At 46.6% G+C, this 15,702-nt stretch overlaps 1 protein-coding gene across 1 annotated transcript in view; it reads left to right on the forward strand.

The window, feature by feature from the left end:
- CSN8 (COP9 signalosome subunit 8) overlaps positions 1-15,497 on the forward strand; it is a 129,973-nt gene extending 114,476 nt beyond the window's left edge. The window contains 2 exon segments of the mRNA XM_067106043.1: positions 15,121-15,311; positions 15,314-15,497. Coding sequence (XP_066962144.1) covers positions 15,121-15,311; positions 15,314-15,373 — 251 coding nt within the window. The 3' untranslated portion in view covers positions 15,374-15,497.
- The last annotated feature ends 205 nt before the right edge of the window (positions 15,498-15,702 follow it).

The following is a 15,702-nucleotide window of genomic DNA, read 5'->3' on the forward strand; positions in this document are numbered from 1 at the left end:
CGGCAGCGAAAATCCAGTAATTGTTGTCGCAAGATAAGCTCTTGTAAAATTGGATCGCAGATAACTGAGGCTGCCGATAACTGGGGACTGCCTGTAATACCCCATAGTAAACTGGCATTACCAGTGTGTCGGTCAGTGATAATAATATTCATGTAAATGTTTCAATTCATTATTCCTAAACCTGTCAAGGGTATCATACACGAGCAAATGTATAAATATGTAAGTCTCTTTTCTCTCTCTTTCTCTGGTGTTGTGGGCCATTATTGTACAGTAAGTTTTAAATTTAAATATTTTAATGTAAAGCTGTAATCTCTCTCTCTCTCTCTCTCTCTCTCTCTCTCTCTCTCTCTCTCTCATGCACTCAGTATTTGTAGTGAACTTTAAAGCCTTCTTACTTAAACATAAAGTAAACTCCCTTGCAGACATGTATACTTTATTGGAAGTAAATTATAAAATCTGTAAGTTATGTACTGATATCTAACATGAACTTTGCAAAGCCAAACAAAAAAGAGCTTCAGTTGAATTAGTGACAAATGTGAATTTTCTCAAAGTTGTGCCATCCTTGCTGAGTAAATCATGGAGAATGAATACGCACTGTGCAAGATCAACTAATCATTAGCCTTAGTTTTTACTGATCTTGAACTTTGTGAAAGTTAGCAGCAAATTTATTTTGAATTTGAGTATTGTCATGAGCATACTATTGTTCCTAACTTTTTTCTAAAGCCATGATCCAAAATCCCGTTTGAGTTCAACTTTATATAACTTTGGCTACATATCTGATGGTAAAAATACAATAAAGTGAAATATCCAAATGATATGGCTTTTGTAGAAGTGTACAGCATTTTTCAAGTCGTAAATATTTACATCTGTAGAGTGTTTTGACCATAAAACAAGTGGTGATATTTGCAAAGTATAATTTAATATGATTTTAGATACAGTATTTACATTGTATGAAAATGGAGAGAGGCCCTTAGATTTCATAAAAAAAAAATCTTGTCCCCTGAAATTTGTTACAAATGAGAGTCACACTTTTAGGCAGTATTCAACTTCTTTATTAGTCCTTTTGCCTTTGCAAAGTGCAGTGAAACATGTAATTTTCAAACATCTAACTGACCTGGTAGTTATATATATAGCTTAAGTCCCTGACATGACGGCAGAATTTCAAAAACTCGCGGCAATTGCCGATCAGGTAGTCAGGTGATCCACCTATGCACCCTCTACCCAGGTAACTGGAACCATTCTACATATTCTTCAGATTTTCCCTGCCGCCGTACCGGTGACATCTTGGAATTTCATTCGCAGCCTGTGTTTTTTCAGTTGTTTTGGTGAAGTACACTTTGGCTTTGGCTTTCGCTCGCTTTTGGATTTGCTTTTGGATTATTCTTAGCCCTTTTTAGATACTGATTCGTTTGAACCTTTGCTTGTTTTTTGGATCTCTCTTTTGGATTTTCAACATGTCTGACTCTTCATCGAGTGTAAGAATGTGTGTGAGGGGATGTAAGACTAGACTTGCTAAAGCCTCTTTGGATCCCTATTCAATATGCGTAAAATGTAGAGGTAAGAGTTGTGAATTGGACGATAGATGTGACGAATGTTTGGGTCTGTCTGAAACAGAATGGTTAGATTACAGTCGCTATGTGAGGAAACTTGAAAGAGACCGGCTCAGAAGAGCCAAGAGTTCTATATCTCACTCTTCAAGGGATAGCCAGGGGTTAGATATTTCTTTGCCCCATTCTAACAATCCAATTGATCCTTCCTCAGTAGCGGTAATTTCTAACCCCCCTTCTGATACAGGTAATAAAGAACCAACTCTTAAGGATATGATGGCAGCCATTCAAACCCTGGGGAAACGGGTAGAATCCCTTGCAGAAGACAGGGAGAAGTTATGGTCGGATATGAGAGATCTGAAAAGTGCAAATTTCAGTGAAAAGATTAGTGCAAGTGCAGTGGATGGTGCAGCCGCTCGGTCCTGTCGCGCTCCTAGTCCTGGACCTCTTCCAAGCTCACCAACCCCTGTGAGAAGGAATGTCGAAAGACGAAGGGAGGCGAGAGGTTTTAGTCCCCGAGCGGTCATCCCCTCGAGCGTACCTGTTGACGCTTCCCAGGACACTCACCCTCGCCATAGAAAAGGCGAGGTAAAGTCGTGTTCTTCGTCTTCGGACGACGCAGTCCCCAGACGGGGCTGGCGTCTTAAGTCAGAATCAAGACCTCTCAAGAGAAAACTTCCCGCTATTGAAGGACGTCGTAGAGGGACAATTCAGGCTCCAGGGTGTAGCCACTGGAGCAGCCCGGAGCGCTTTCCTTCCAACTCCGAGGGTGGCTCTCCTGCCAAAAGTAGACGTAAACTGACAGGTCCGATCAGGACGCCTGACAGCAAGAAGGTGGACGCATTACTACCCTCTGTACATGCCCCTCCCCTTCCCTCGGATTGGTACTCGTCCCCAGAACACTCTCCACAATCCTTACGAGACGTTAAGGAAGAGTTGATAGATGAAGTTGTGGCTTCCCCGGTCTGTCCCCAGCAGCAGTAAGCTCCACAATTACTTTTGATTAAAGATATGCAACAGAAGCTCTCTTCCCTAGTTCAAGTCTTGCAGCCTGCAGGAAAGAAAGATACGGTTCATCCTCCGATTGCTGTATGCCACCCGGAAGAAACTTGGGACAGATGTCGCACAGGCGGCCAGTTCTCAAGTGACTTCAAGGATCGGCGGTACAGCGAACATAGAAAGAAGATTGATCCTACTCAAGAAGTTCCGATCGCTGTACGTCAACCTGAGGAAGCTTTTGACCGATGTCGCACAGGCGGCCAGTTCTCAACTGACCTCAAGGTTTGGCGGGACAGCGAACGACAGAAGTCTGGACGCCTGGACGCACAAGAACTTGGACAACAGGGCATCAAGCGTCATGTGGCTGGACGCAAGGACGTTGATCTGCAGGAAGATGGACGCCAAGACACCAGGCGTCAAGGAGTTCGGCGCCAGGACGCCAAGCGTCATGAGACTGGACGCCAAGAAGTTGATTTTTTAGGGGATAGACTCCAAGACACCAGGCGTCAAGAGATTGGGCTCCAGGACGTCAAGCGTCAAGAGGTTGGGCGCCAAGACGTCAAACGTCATGAGACTGGACGCCAAGAAGTTGGTCTGTTAGAAGATGGACTCCAAGACACTAGGCGTCAAGAGATTGGGCTCCAGGACGCCAGGCGTCAAGAATTTGGACGCCAGGACGTCAAGCGTCATGAGGCTGTACGCCAGGAAGTTAATCTTTTAGAAGATAGACTCCAAGACACCTGGCGTCAAGAAACTGGACGTCAATATGCTCTAACAGGATGCCAGGATGCCAAACGTCAAGATGACGGATGCCAGGACTTCAAGCGTCATGAAACTGAACTCCAATATACAAAAGAGGATGTTGCCGACCCGGTAACAGGGCAGTCGGATGATGTGGAAGACGATCTGCCTCACTCACCAGACAATCCGGTGGATGACGTATCGGACGAGGAAGAGCAAAAAGACCAACATCCCTCTTAGGACTTGAAAAGATTAATGAAAGTTTTCACGGAACTTTTTCCTGATAACTTCATTCCAGCTACTCCTCGTTCTCCTCCATCGGAATTTACCTTAAGAAAGACGTCGTCGACGAGCTTCTTTACGAAGATGGTTATGTCTCGCTCATCCAAATGAGCTTTAAAATTGATGGAAGTGTGGATGAGTACCAAGAAGGATCTGGGCCAGACGGTGTTCTCTTTTCCCCCAGCCAGACTAGCGTCTAGATCTAGCGTTTGGTACGAGACTGGAGAATCTCTTGGCCTGGGAGTTCCCTCTTCTTCCCAGGGGGATTTCTCGAGTCTAGTAGACGCTTCCCGCCGCACAGCTATGGGGAAGTCAAAGGTGTTTTGGTCCGCGTCGGAAATGGACCACCTTCTCAAGGGAATCTTTAGGGCCTTTGAGGTATTTAATTTTCTTGACTGGACCCTGGGAGCCTTGGGTAAGAAGATGGACACCAGCAAGAATGCAGACACGGAGGATCTTGTACATATAATGGCGTGTATGGATAAGGCTCTCAGAGATGGTGCCAACGAACTGGCAGGGATCTTAAAGGAAAGGGCACATCTTTGCTCTTTTCTTTCCAATGGAGTAACTACTATTCAGAAATCAGAACTCCTGTATGCTCCTCTTTCTGCTCACCTGTTCCCTCAAGAGCTGGTAAAAGAAGTCACATCGGCCTTAGCACAAAAGGCCACGCAGGACTTGATTACGAAAACAGCCAGAAAAGTACTGCCAACGAGCTTCGTCGCATGGAAGAATAGAGGAGAAACTCCTGTGTCTCAGCCCTTTCGTTTCAGAGCCCTCAGTAGAGGAAGCTCAAGATCTGCTGGGAGAAGATCAACGAAGAGAGGCTCCAGACAAGGAAGAAACAAAGTCTGATGGGAGTCTCCTTCAGACAGCGGTAGGAGCCAGACTGAACAACTTCTGGCAAGTGTGGGAGAGGAGAGGATCGGACCCATGGTCCATCCAGTTGATCAAAGAGGGGTACAAGATCACTTTCCTCAGGAAGCCCCTTCTAGCATCAAGACCGATGGACCTTTCGGCTAAATACAAGAAGAAAACGAAGGCGGAGGCTCTGCAACAACAAATATCTCTTCTGTTACAAAAGAAGGCCATAGAAAGAGTTCAAGACGTGGATTCCCCAGGATTTTACAATCGCTTATTCCTGGTTCCCAAGAACTCGGGGGGATGGAGACCAGTGCTGGACGTGAGTGCTCTCAACGTTTTTATTCAAAAGACAAAATTCACGATGGAAACGACGAAACCTGTCCTAGCAGCAGTCAGACAGCACGACTGGATGGTATCATTGGATCTTCAGGATGCATATTTCCACATCCCTATCCACCCGAGCTCCAAGAAATATCTGAGATTCTTTTACGAGGGAGAAGTGTTCCAGTTTCGAGCTCTTTGTTTCGGCCTAAACACCGCTCCTCAGGTTTTCACGAGGTTGATGAACAATGTAGCAGGAATGCTGCACACGAGAGGCATCAAAATCTCCTGATACCTAGACGACTGGCTTCTCAGAGCCCCTTCCCACACACTCTGCCTGAAGGATCTTCAGATGACAATTCAGTTATCAGAAGAACTGGACCTACTTATAAACAAAGAAAAATCCCAGCTGATTCCATCCCAAGAGATTCTATACCTTGGGATGAGGATTCAGAGTCAGACTTTTCGGGCTTTTCCGTCGTTATCAAGGACGGAACAAGCCTTAGAAAAGCTTCAGAGCTTCTTAAGGAAACGGACATGCTCGGTGAGGGAATGGATGAGTCTGCTGGGGACCCTTTCCTCTCTAGAACAGTTTGTCTCCTTGGGGAGATTGAATCTTCGCCCGTTGCAGTTCCATCTCAATCGGAACTGGGACAAGGAAAAAGAATTGGAGACGAAGTGCATCCCCATCTCGAAACCTGTAAGGCAATATCTAAAATGGTGGAACGACCCCATCAAACTGCAAGAGGGCCTTTCCCTAAAACAGAGGAACCCAGACCTAGTGTTGTTCTCCGACGCATCGGACTCAGGATGGGGAGCAACTCTGGGAATCAACGAAGTCTCGGGCTCCTGGACCAGAGAGCAAGAAACTTGGCATATCAATCAGAAGGAACTAGCAGCAATCCTTCTAGCTCTCAAGGAATACGAACATGTAGTAAAAAACAAAGTGGTGCAGGTCAACTCCGACAACACAACAGCGCTGGCCTACATCAGCAAACAAGGGGGCACTCACTCCAAGTCTCTATACGAGACAGCAAGAGAGCTTCTTCTCTGGGCGAAGGAGAAGAATGTGAAACTACTAACCCGCTTTATTCAAGGGGAGAGAAATGTAAGAGCAGACATGCTGAGCAGGAAAGATCAAGTCCTGTCCACAGAATGGATGCTACATCAGGACGTCTGCAAGAGCATGTGGCGGATTTGGGGGCGACCGTGCATAGACCTTTTCGCCACAGCACGGACGAAGAGGATAGAGACTTACTGTTCTCCCGTTCCGGATCCCGAGGCTGCTTACATAGACGCGTTCCTCATGGACTGGTCAAATTTGGACGTATATGCATTCCCACCTTTCAAAATAATCCACAAGGTACTGCAGAAGTTCGTGTCGCACGAGGGCACCAGAATGACCCTAGTGGCTCCTTACTGGCCCACAAGAGATTGGTTCACAGAGGTACTGGAATGGATAGTGGACACCCCGAGAAAACTTCCGCTAAGAGTAGATCTACTCAAACAACCCCACTTGGAAAGGTATCACCAAAACCTCCAAGCGCTACACATGACTGCCTTCAGACTATCGAAAAACTCGCAAGAGCTAGAGGCTTTTCGAAGGAGGCAGCTAGCGCGATCGCAAGAGCAAGGAGGTCTTCCACCATTAAGGTATACCAATCCAAGTGGGAAATTTTTAGAGGATGGTGCAAGAACAACTCTGTATCCTCTACCAGTACCTCTGTGACTCAGATAGCAAACTTCCTTCTTCATCTTAGGAAGAATCTTAAATTTTCAACTTCGACCATTAAAGGGTATAGAAGTATGTTGGCATCGGTCTTTAGACACAGGAACTTAGACCTGTCTAACAATAGGGATCTACAGGACCTTCTCAGATCCTTCGAAACATCTAAGGAGAGGGTACAAAAATCACCGGCTTGGAACCTAGACGTGGTCCTGAGGTTCCTCATGAGTGATAGATTCGAACATTTACAAAAGGCATCCTTAAAAGATCTCACCATGAAAACGCTTTTCCTAGTCAGTTTAGCCACTGCAAAACGAGTAAGTGAGATTCATGCTTTTAGCAAAGCTATAGGTTTTAGACAAGGCAAAGCAATTTGCTCACTTCGACTAGATTTTCTGGCAAAAAATGAACGTCCATCGCAACCCTGGCCCAAAGCTTTCGAGATTCTGAACCTGACGGATGTCACAGGTGAGGAAATAGAAAGAGCTCTGTGCCCAGTAAGAGCTCTAAAATATTATCTAGAAAGGACAAAAGACTTACGAGGGAACTCAGAAGGGCTTTGGTGCTCGGTCAAAAAACCCTCTTTACAAATGTCTAAGAATGCTCTGTCCTTTTTTATCAGACAATTAATAAAAGAAGCTCATTCAGGATGTAGGGAAGCGGACCACAAAATTCTGAAAGTTAATGCACACGAAGTCAGAGTGGTAGCAACCTCTGTAGCTTTTAAACAAAATATGTCCCTCCAGAGTATCTTGGATACGACTTTCTGGAGGAGCAAGTCTGTTTTTGCCTCACATTACCTTAAACAGGTACAGACTTTTTACGAAGACTGCTACACGCTGGGTCTGTTTGTAGCTGCGAATTCAGTAGTGGGAGAAAGGGCTACCCCTACAATCCCATAACCCAATACCCTTTTTCTTCCTTGGAACTAAGATGTTGTTTATGGTTGTTTTAAGGCTGGCTGGACGCATCCTTCTGCAATCATTAGCAGACAGTTTTTAAATAGTATCCTTTACTTCAGTTCTTTTAGTCAGGTGGTCGTGTGCTCCTTGGTAGCGCCCGGAACAAGGGTATTAAAAGGAGGTCTAGTCACATAGAGATTATATACCGGTTGACAGCCCCTAGAGATTTTTTCAGCCCCCTGGGTGGATCGCTGGATCTCTTAAGGAATGCAGACATAATGAGGCAGGAAAACAATGAAGTCAGCTTCCTTAACAGGTAGGAACCTTTAGTTGGTTTTGCAGATTTTTTAGTATTTCAATTCCAACGATGTTAGCTGTCTCTGACCCTCCACCAAAGGTGTCAATCAGCTATATATATAACTACCAGGTCAGTTAGATGTTTGAAAACGTTATTTTCATAATAAAATAAATTTTTGAACATACTTACCTGGTAGTTATATATAATTAAATTCCCACCCTCCTCCCCTCTAGAGACTAGGAGCATGGAAGATCTGAGGAATATGTAGAATGGTTCCAGTTACCTGGGTAGAGGGCGCACAGTGGATCACCTGACTACCCAATCGGCGATTGCCGCGAGTTTTTGAAATTCTGCCGTCACGTCAGGGACTTAAGCTATATATATAACTACCAGGTAAGTATGTTCAAAAATTTATTTTATTATGAAAATAACATTTTTAATAACTTGAGATTGCTATGGTTGGGTCTATAGAAAAAAGTAATTTGTGTTTTTCCTAACTATACAAACCTGAGGTCTTTACATAAGGAATATGCTTCAGCACAGCTGGAAATGGCTGTTTTAAGCAAGGTGGTTAGCTAGTTAACTACCATCCGACTGGCGGGAGTCCCACCTGCCCGGACAGTAAAGCATTCACTTTGCCTTTTGGCTCAGGTATGAGAATGAGGGATGGCATGAGGTGGGCATTTAACTGTAAAGACCTCAGGTTTGTATAGTTAGGAAAAATACAAATTACTTTGAAAATTTGTCATTTGTTCCGATGTTCACAAAATACAAACCTTCGGTCTTTACATAAGGAAGACTTACTTCCTTGGAGGGAGGAATCTGAGTAGGTCTCTGAACTGACTGGTAGTTTGCCACACCTGGGTCCTCTTCCTGGTTGAGTAAATCAAGGAAGAGTACTATGCCTACGACAAGTTGAACTGCGTGTAGAACTGCATGTTCAACTGTCAGACCTCTGGGCCTTTTCAAATGAGTGGGAGCAATCAACATCATATGAAAAAGGGCTAGGATGAATCTATATGTCGGAAGCAGTAAAGCAATATACTGTATAAGCATTGGGTTTTTTTATTGCTAGGCCCCTTTCTCCCCTTGCTAGAGAAAAAGGGCAGGGTTGCTTCTATACATCTACAATAGATAATAGAATGGTTACTCTATGTGACACTCACTTGCAGCAAATGCCAGTTCCAGCATGTGACGGCTCACGACCTACCCTCTGTCCGCAGGGAGAGGGTGTAGGATGATGAAAGAGGAAGGGGAAGAGGCCCCTCACCCACACACACACACACACGCTTCTCTTTCATAACTGAACACCTTAGGCGAGATGCCACATGGCCTCTTAGAGGAGCCAGGTAAGTTACACAACTTGTTAAGCAACCACCACAGGACCCAAGGAAAAAGTGTTCTAGGACTTGTGGGCAATGTCCCAAGGTAGAAGTAAGGAAGGTGGTCTGGCGTGACCACACCCTGCCTTCAGTACCTGAGGAACAGACAGATTCTTCTTGAATGCAAGGGACGGACCAGTGCCCTGACTCTCGTGAGCTCACTGGTGTCGTTCTCGGCAGCTACAGAGCACGCCAGTTTGATTGTTTCACAAAGCCAGAAAAGACTGTGTTCTTGGACACCTCTTTCTTAGTTGAGCCAGCACTAACAAAGAGTTGTCGACACTGGGCCGGAGATGTCAAGTCCTCTTAAGATAGTACTGCAGCATGCTAACAGGACAGAATAGCATCTCTTTCTGGATCATTAGCAACACAGTCCTCTAGGGAGGGATCATAAAGGACTCGAATCTGGCTTCAGGGAGCGATGGATTCTGGGTCTTCGGTACAAAATCAGTGACGAAATTGAGCTTAATGTTGAAGGAAAGTCCATGAAGTTCGCCTACTCTCTTCGCCAATGCCAGGGCAAGCAAGAAAATGGTCTTGAGGGTCAGATCCCCGTCACCGACTCTCGCAGTGGCTCATACGGTACATGAGTTGGGCTCCTAAATATGAGAGTCACATCCCACTCAGGGGCCTGAGTTCCCTGAGAGGGCAAGAAATCTCCTGCAGGAGATATCCATACCCTTCAGGCATAGGACTAGGCCCAAGCCAGCCTTATAGCCCTTCACAGCTGAGACTGGTAGAAGCTTCTCTCAGCAAAGAAAAACGAGGAAGTCCTCTACTTGCTGAATAGAAGCTCTGACTGGAGAGAAACCCTGTCTACGACACCAATCACAGAAGACAGCCTATTTCCCTGGTATACCGCTGCAGAGGATTGGCGAAGGTATCCAGACATCTCTGTCACTGTGTGGTGAGAAAAGCTTCTTGCTTGCAAGAGATGCTGGATAGTCTCCAACCGTGAAGAGACAGGGAACTCACGGACTGATGGTACCGTTCTACATGTGGTTGACACAGCAGGTTGTGCCAGGGGAATCTCTCTCGATGTCTTAGAAAGTAGAGCTAGCAGGTCTGGATACCAAACAGCATGTGGCCACTTGGGAGCCACCAGGGTCATTCTGAGATTCGGAGTGATCATTATCCTGTTGGTCACTTTGTGAATCAGACAAAATGGAGGGACGGGGGTAAGCATGTAGGTTGTCCCATGGGTGTTGGAAGGCATCCCTTGCAGTGACTCAAGGGTCTGGCAATTCAGAGCAGAACACTTGAGGCTTTCTGTTGTGCCGGGTGGCAAACAGGTTGATTGATGGAAAAGCCCGTAAAGCGAACAACCTTTTCTTGATGTCGGTGTGAAGGGACCACTCTGTCCCTATCACTTGACCCTAGCGACTGAGCTTGTCTGCCACTAAGTTCCTCTTGCGTGGAATTTGTCTGGCTGACAGCTCTACCGAGTGTGCTACTGCCCACTCGTGCACCTGCACTGTCAACAGGTGTAGTGGAAGAGACACTAGGTCTCCCTGTTTGTTGACGTATGCCACTACTGTGGTGTTGTCACTCATCAACACCACCAAGTGTCCCATTACTTGATCCTGGAACTCTTGGCGAGCCAGAAAGGTTTCCTTGATCTACAGGATTTTGATATGAAGGTGCTTGTCTCTTCAGCTCCACATACCTGAAATCAGCGACTCCTCCAGGTGTGCTCCCCATCCGTCGCTCAAGCGTCTGAGAACAGAAGCATCTTCGGAGGGGAGGTGCAGAGACACTCCTATAACGAGGCTAAGTCATGTCTCACTTCCTTCGAGAAAGGAATGGAAAGGAACGGGAGTCCCAAGCCAGAGAATAGAACTCTTTCATTCTCCACTGGAGAGCTGTGCTGCCTTCTTGAACCTGCTGATATGCGAGTCTGAGGGAAGACTCTTACTGCTGCCTTGTCTATCAGCATGCCCAGGTACTTTATCCTCTACTTGGTGGTGAGAGCAGACCTCTCAAAATTTACCACAACCCCGAAGTTGTAGCAAAATTCAAGGAGCTGATCCCTGTCCTGGAGCAACTGCGAACGAGACCTCGCCAGGACTAGCCAAATCATCGAGATACTCAACAGATGCGAATGGGTCCAAGCTGACACAAGGGTGAACAGCTGGGGAGCGGTTCAGAGCCCGAAACAAAGTGCCCTGAACTGGGGTACCGTCTCCCGAGGATAAAACGTAGGTACATGCAAGAAGACCAATTGATGGGTATTTGAAAATACACATCCTTCAAGTCTGTTGTAAGCATGAAGTCAGACTCCCTGGTGGCTGCGAGCACAGAACGTTTCAGTTCCATCTTGAACTGAGTCTGGTAAATGAATCAGTTCAGGGGAGAAAGATCTATGACCGGTCTCCAAACCCCCATCGCTTTCTTTACAAGAAAGACTCGGCTGTAAAAACCTGGGTACCGATCTAACACTACTCCCACAGTGCCTTTCTTCAGTGTCACTCCTACCTCTTCCCGGAGGACAAGGTCCTTTGGTGAGCCAGAATGTAAGTTCGAGATAGACCGAATGTTGGTGAGGACATCTCCTACCCAGGTTTCGGCTCCGTATCACTTCTATGTTGCCCAGTGGCTCGACATGCACCCCCACCAACGACAGCATGCGGTGGGGAATGCTGCCCCTAGCGTTCTCCTCTCTTCTTCTTTCCCTTGGCTCTTTTCCAGACTGGAAGAAGGGTTGAAAGGTGCACGGCTGCATACTTTTCCTGGCAGGGGAAGAAGAAGGCTGGGTGTTTTCTCAAAGCCTTGGATTTCTTAGGGGCTGAGGAAGTGCTAGCCTGACCCAAAGGTTGGGCCTCAGTGGCACGCGAAGACCCTGGAGGTCTTTGTCACTACCTGGTGGACAAGATGGTCGTTATCCTCTACATGATGTTTGTCCACCACACCGTCTACCTGCTCTCTAGAGAAGAGAGAGACAGAACCCAGCAACGGTCCATTCCATAGGGTCAGTGCCAACTCAGGGCCCATGAAGGACAGCTCCCTCTCTTCAGGATCAAGTTTGCCTTCTGTCAAGGCAGAGGAGGAGGAAGCAGCTTATGTGAACGGTTGGAGCGAAGCAAGCTCTCTTGCCCAGAGACCAGTGTTCACCTGCTCTAAAACCCCTTCGATAAGTGTGGACCATGGCAAGCCCACCAAAGTCTTGGGTTCCTTCTTCAGTCTCCAAAAGGCTTGAGGCATGACGGACGATCCATGGATGCGGCCATGGCCCCTTCCCCAAGATCATTGTGCTGATGTATCAGTGCACGATCTCTGCAAAGGTCCTCTGTATCTCGTGTGTGTCTGATTCCTGGGGAAGAGGACCCCAGGTCCTTAAAGGGCATGGTCCTCCTGGTCTACTCTCCTGCAGGAGGGAGAACCTCGGCAGAACCCCTGGATCCCTTCTTGACCACATGGGCATATGTCCGAGTGGATCTTAGGACCAAACCTGGAACATAAACCTTCGCCATGGGGCTGCATTGGGATGAGGCATCCCAACCGAGTCCTTCCTATCTGACTCACGCCTCCTGGTGTAACCCCAGGAGGTTGAGGGGAATAGGTAAGATGGATCAAGCACTCTTTCCTGTCTTGTTGGAGGCTGAAGCCCCGGCAGGAGAGGAAAGCCTTAGGGGATCGCCAGCCTGCGGTGGCGAAGGCTGAATGGGTCTAGGAGAGGGTCCTTGCGCATGCAGATGTGGCGGGGGTGCTGTCCCGAGGGGAGCATGTGGGTTCGCATGAACATATATGGAGGCTGTCACTGGGTGAGCTGAGCAGACCCATTCGTGCAAAAGCAAATTCTGGCTGACCAAGGAGAGCAATCGCATAATCCCAGTCGTGAACTCGGGCTGTCCTCCCGAGGCGCTCCAGTCTTCTTCGACAGAAAGAAGACTGTGTGGGGGACCCTTCAAAGCTTCTCTGGGTGCTCTGTCCCTCAAGTCGTAAACACTTGGACAGGACCCTGGCTGAGTACCGAAAGCAGCACTGGCAGGGGATGAAGAAGCACCTGCGTGTTAGCAGTCTTCCTCTCTCTAGTATTGCCTGTCCCAGACCTTTGGAGCAGACTCCTAGTGCTGGCAGAGGTAACTTTCGAGGTTTCGGTGAAACCCGAGTGCCTGGAGTGACTCGGTCCTGCTTGGAGGTCCAAGCACTTGAAGCTCCTGAATCACAAACAGATCAATCAATGGTAGCTACCTCTACCCAAGCATCCGAAGAAACCAGGGAAGAGGTGGGCACTTCGAGTGCGCTGGTTGGAGCAACTCTCATACTCAAGCTCCCGAATGCAGGGTATTGGTGAGACCCGTGAAACAGCCCCTGAGTCCATAGACCGGGAGAGCCAATGAGAGATCCTCTTGTCTCCCCATGGAGCGAGGCAGCCCCTGGAAGCCCCATGACGGTACTTCTTCATGGTGAGAGGGAGAAGTAACCTTCTTCCTCCTCTGAGGGGCTTCAGAAGAAGGTGAAGAGGCAGCAGACGACAAAGAAGAAGACGATGAAGATGACGATGACGACACCTTGTGACTCCTCTTCTTCGACTTCTTCTTCCGGGACATGTTCTTCAGGAGCGCCTGTACAGCAACAGGCTAGTAGCAGGCACAGTGGCAACAGACACAGCAGCAGGCACAGCAGAAGGAGGGGTTAGTGTCTGGTAAGCCTGTGCAGGGACATGCGGAGACATATGATCAACAACAGCCAGAGTAGTCAGGGTTGGAGCATGGGTTGTCACACTGGTTGTGGTTTTAGCAAAAGTTGTCATCATAACTGTCGTAGTGGTGGCAGTTACAGTAGCATGAGTCACTGGGGCTATCACCAGAGCTCGAGAAGATCTCAGGTGACACAAAAGGCCCTGCACAGATGGAATGCCCGAGAGGCCTAGAGAGAGCCACGTCTCCCAGAGTTCCTGTCTCTCCTGAAGAGGAAAAGGTCAGACTAGGGGCAGCAGTCTCCTCTCGCTCTGAAGGGAAATCTCCCTTCTGAGCGAACGGAGACCACCAAGCAGAGGTTGTCCTGATCACCCACCCCCAACGCCAACTTCCACTTGACAAAGCAAGTGAGGACGATGAAGGGAGATCACTCCCGAAAGAGTGACAGCAAGACAGGAAAGTTTTGCAAGAGGAAGGAAAGAGGAAGAAGGGTTGGCAACCAACGGTGTTGTTGGAGGCGTATTACCCCAGACAATGCCTTGGAAGTCTTCTTGTATTTCCTCCTCTGTGAAAACTTCACCCACTGCACAGGAAACCAGAGCCAACACTCGGCACACATGGAGTCTTGATTACAGTCATGCCCCTGCAACTAGTGCAGAGGACATGAGGGTCAACATCAATTGGGGAGCGTAATGCGTACATGGTCTAGAAGTGGTAACAGGGAATACAAGGTGGGCACCGCCCTTCCGCTGGGCATGGATGATTCATGGGTTTTCATCTCAATATCACAAACACACAAACACAATCAAGAAAGTATATCCAAAACAACAAAAGAAGGATCTCACTGGGAAAAACAAAGCGAAACGGCAAGCAGGGCAGAGAGCAGGAACACAGCACCTCATTGCATGGCGGCCAAAAGCAAAGTGAATGCTGACCGTCCAGATGGGCGGGACTCCCGCCAGTCGGACTGTAGTTAACTATCCAACCACTTTGTTTAAAACTTCAACGGCCATTTCAGCTGCGCTGAAGCATATTCCTTATGTAAAGACCTGCATTTGTATTTTGTGTAGGAACAAATGTTTTTATCGAGATTTGTCATCATGGAAAGTTATTCCCAACCATAAAATTTGATTAGCTTATAACAAGAAGACTTTCATACAAGGAAACCGTGAAATTGATTAACTGGAATGTATATTTTTGAACACCTTTCCTTACTTATAGTGCATACAGTATAACAAGTACTGCATTGAATATTGTTTATTACATTTAAAATCCAGGAAGAAACTGTGTAAGAGAGAATGGAGAGAATTCATTTCATATTTAACCCCTTAAAGGGGAATGTTTATCTTAGAAATGTTAATGATGGTGATCTTACATTTAAATAAAATCAAGTACTTCACCTCTGTTTTCCTTTTTAGATAATGTTCGGCAGAGAGCAATAGATTTAGTTGCTCGTGCATATACATCAATAAGTGCTGATGATTTTGCCCAGCTGTTTGGCAAAAATGTGGAAGAAGCTGTATTGGCTGCCAAAGGATTTGGATGGGGTTATGATGAACCAACACATATGATTCTGCCTAGCCCAAGAGTGCCACCACCCCATACTCCTACACACCGTCTGAAGAACAACTTCGAAGACTAGCTGATTATGTTTCTTTCCTTGAAAATTAAAGATATTGTGTAAAATATCCTTTCAATTTTTTTATTTATTAATATCTTGAGGATGAATTGATTTTCAGTAGTAATGTAGTATTCTCATATGCTTGTGAATTATCCTTAGCATAAGTGTCATACTCATTCAGATAAGTTTATTATTGTATGCTGTTGTCCCATTTTTTGCTTTACAGGGACTAAAGTTTTCTGTGACTGCTGACATGGTTATGTCCTCATGAGAATTACTTTTTATATTGAAATAAAATCATAATTATATGAAACGTTGGATGTTATTTAGCACTGATAACTGCACCTGAAAATATGCTAAGAAACCATGTTGATTTTTA

This window comes from Macrobrachium rosenbergii, chromosome 1, assembly GCF_040412425.1.
Source record: "Macrobrachium rosenbergii isolate ZJJX-2024 chromosome 1, ASM4041242v1, whole genome shotgun sequence".
Classification (NCBI taxonomy): domain Eukaryota; kingdom Metazoa; phylum Arthropoda; class Malacostraca; order Decapoda; family Palaemonidae; genus Macrobrachium; species Macrobrachium rosenbergii.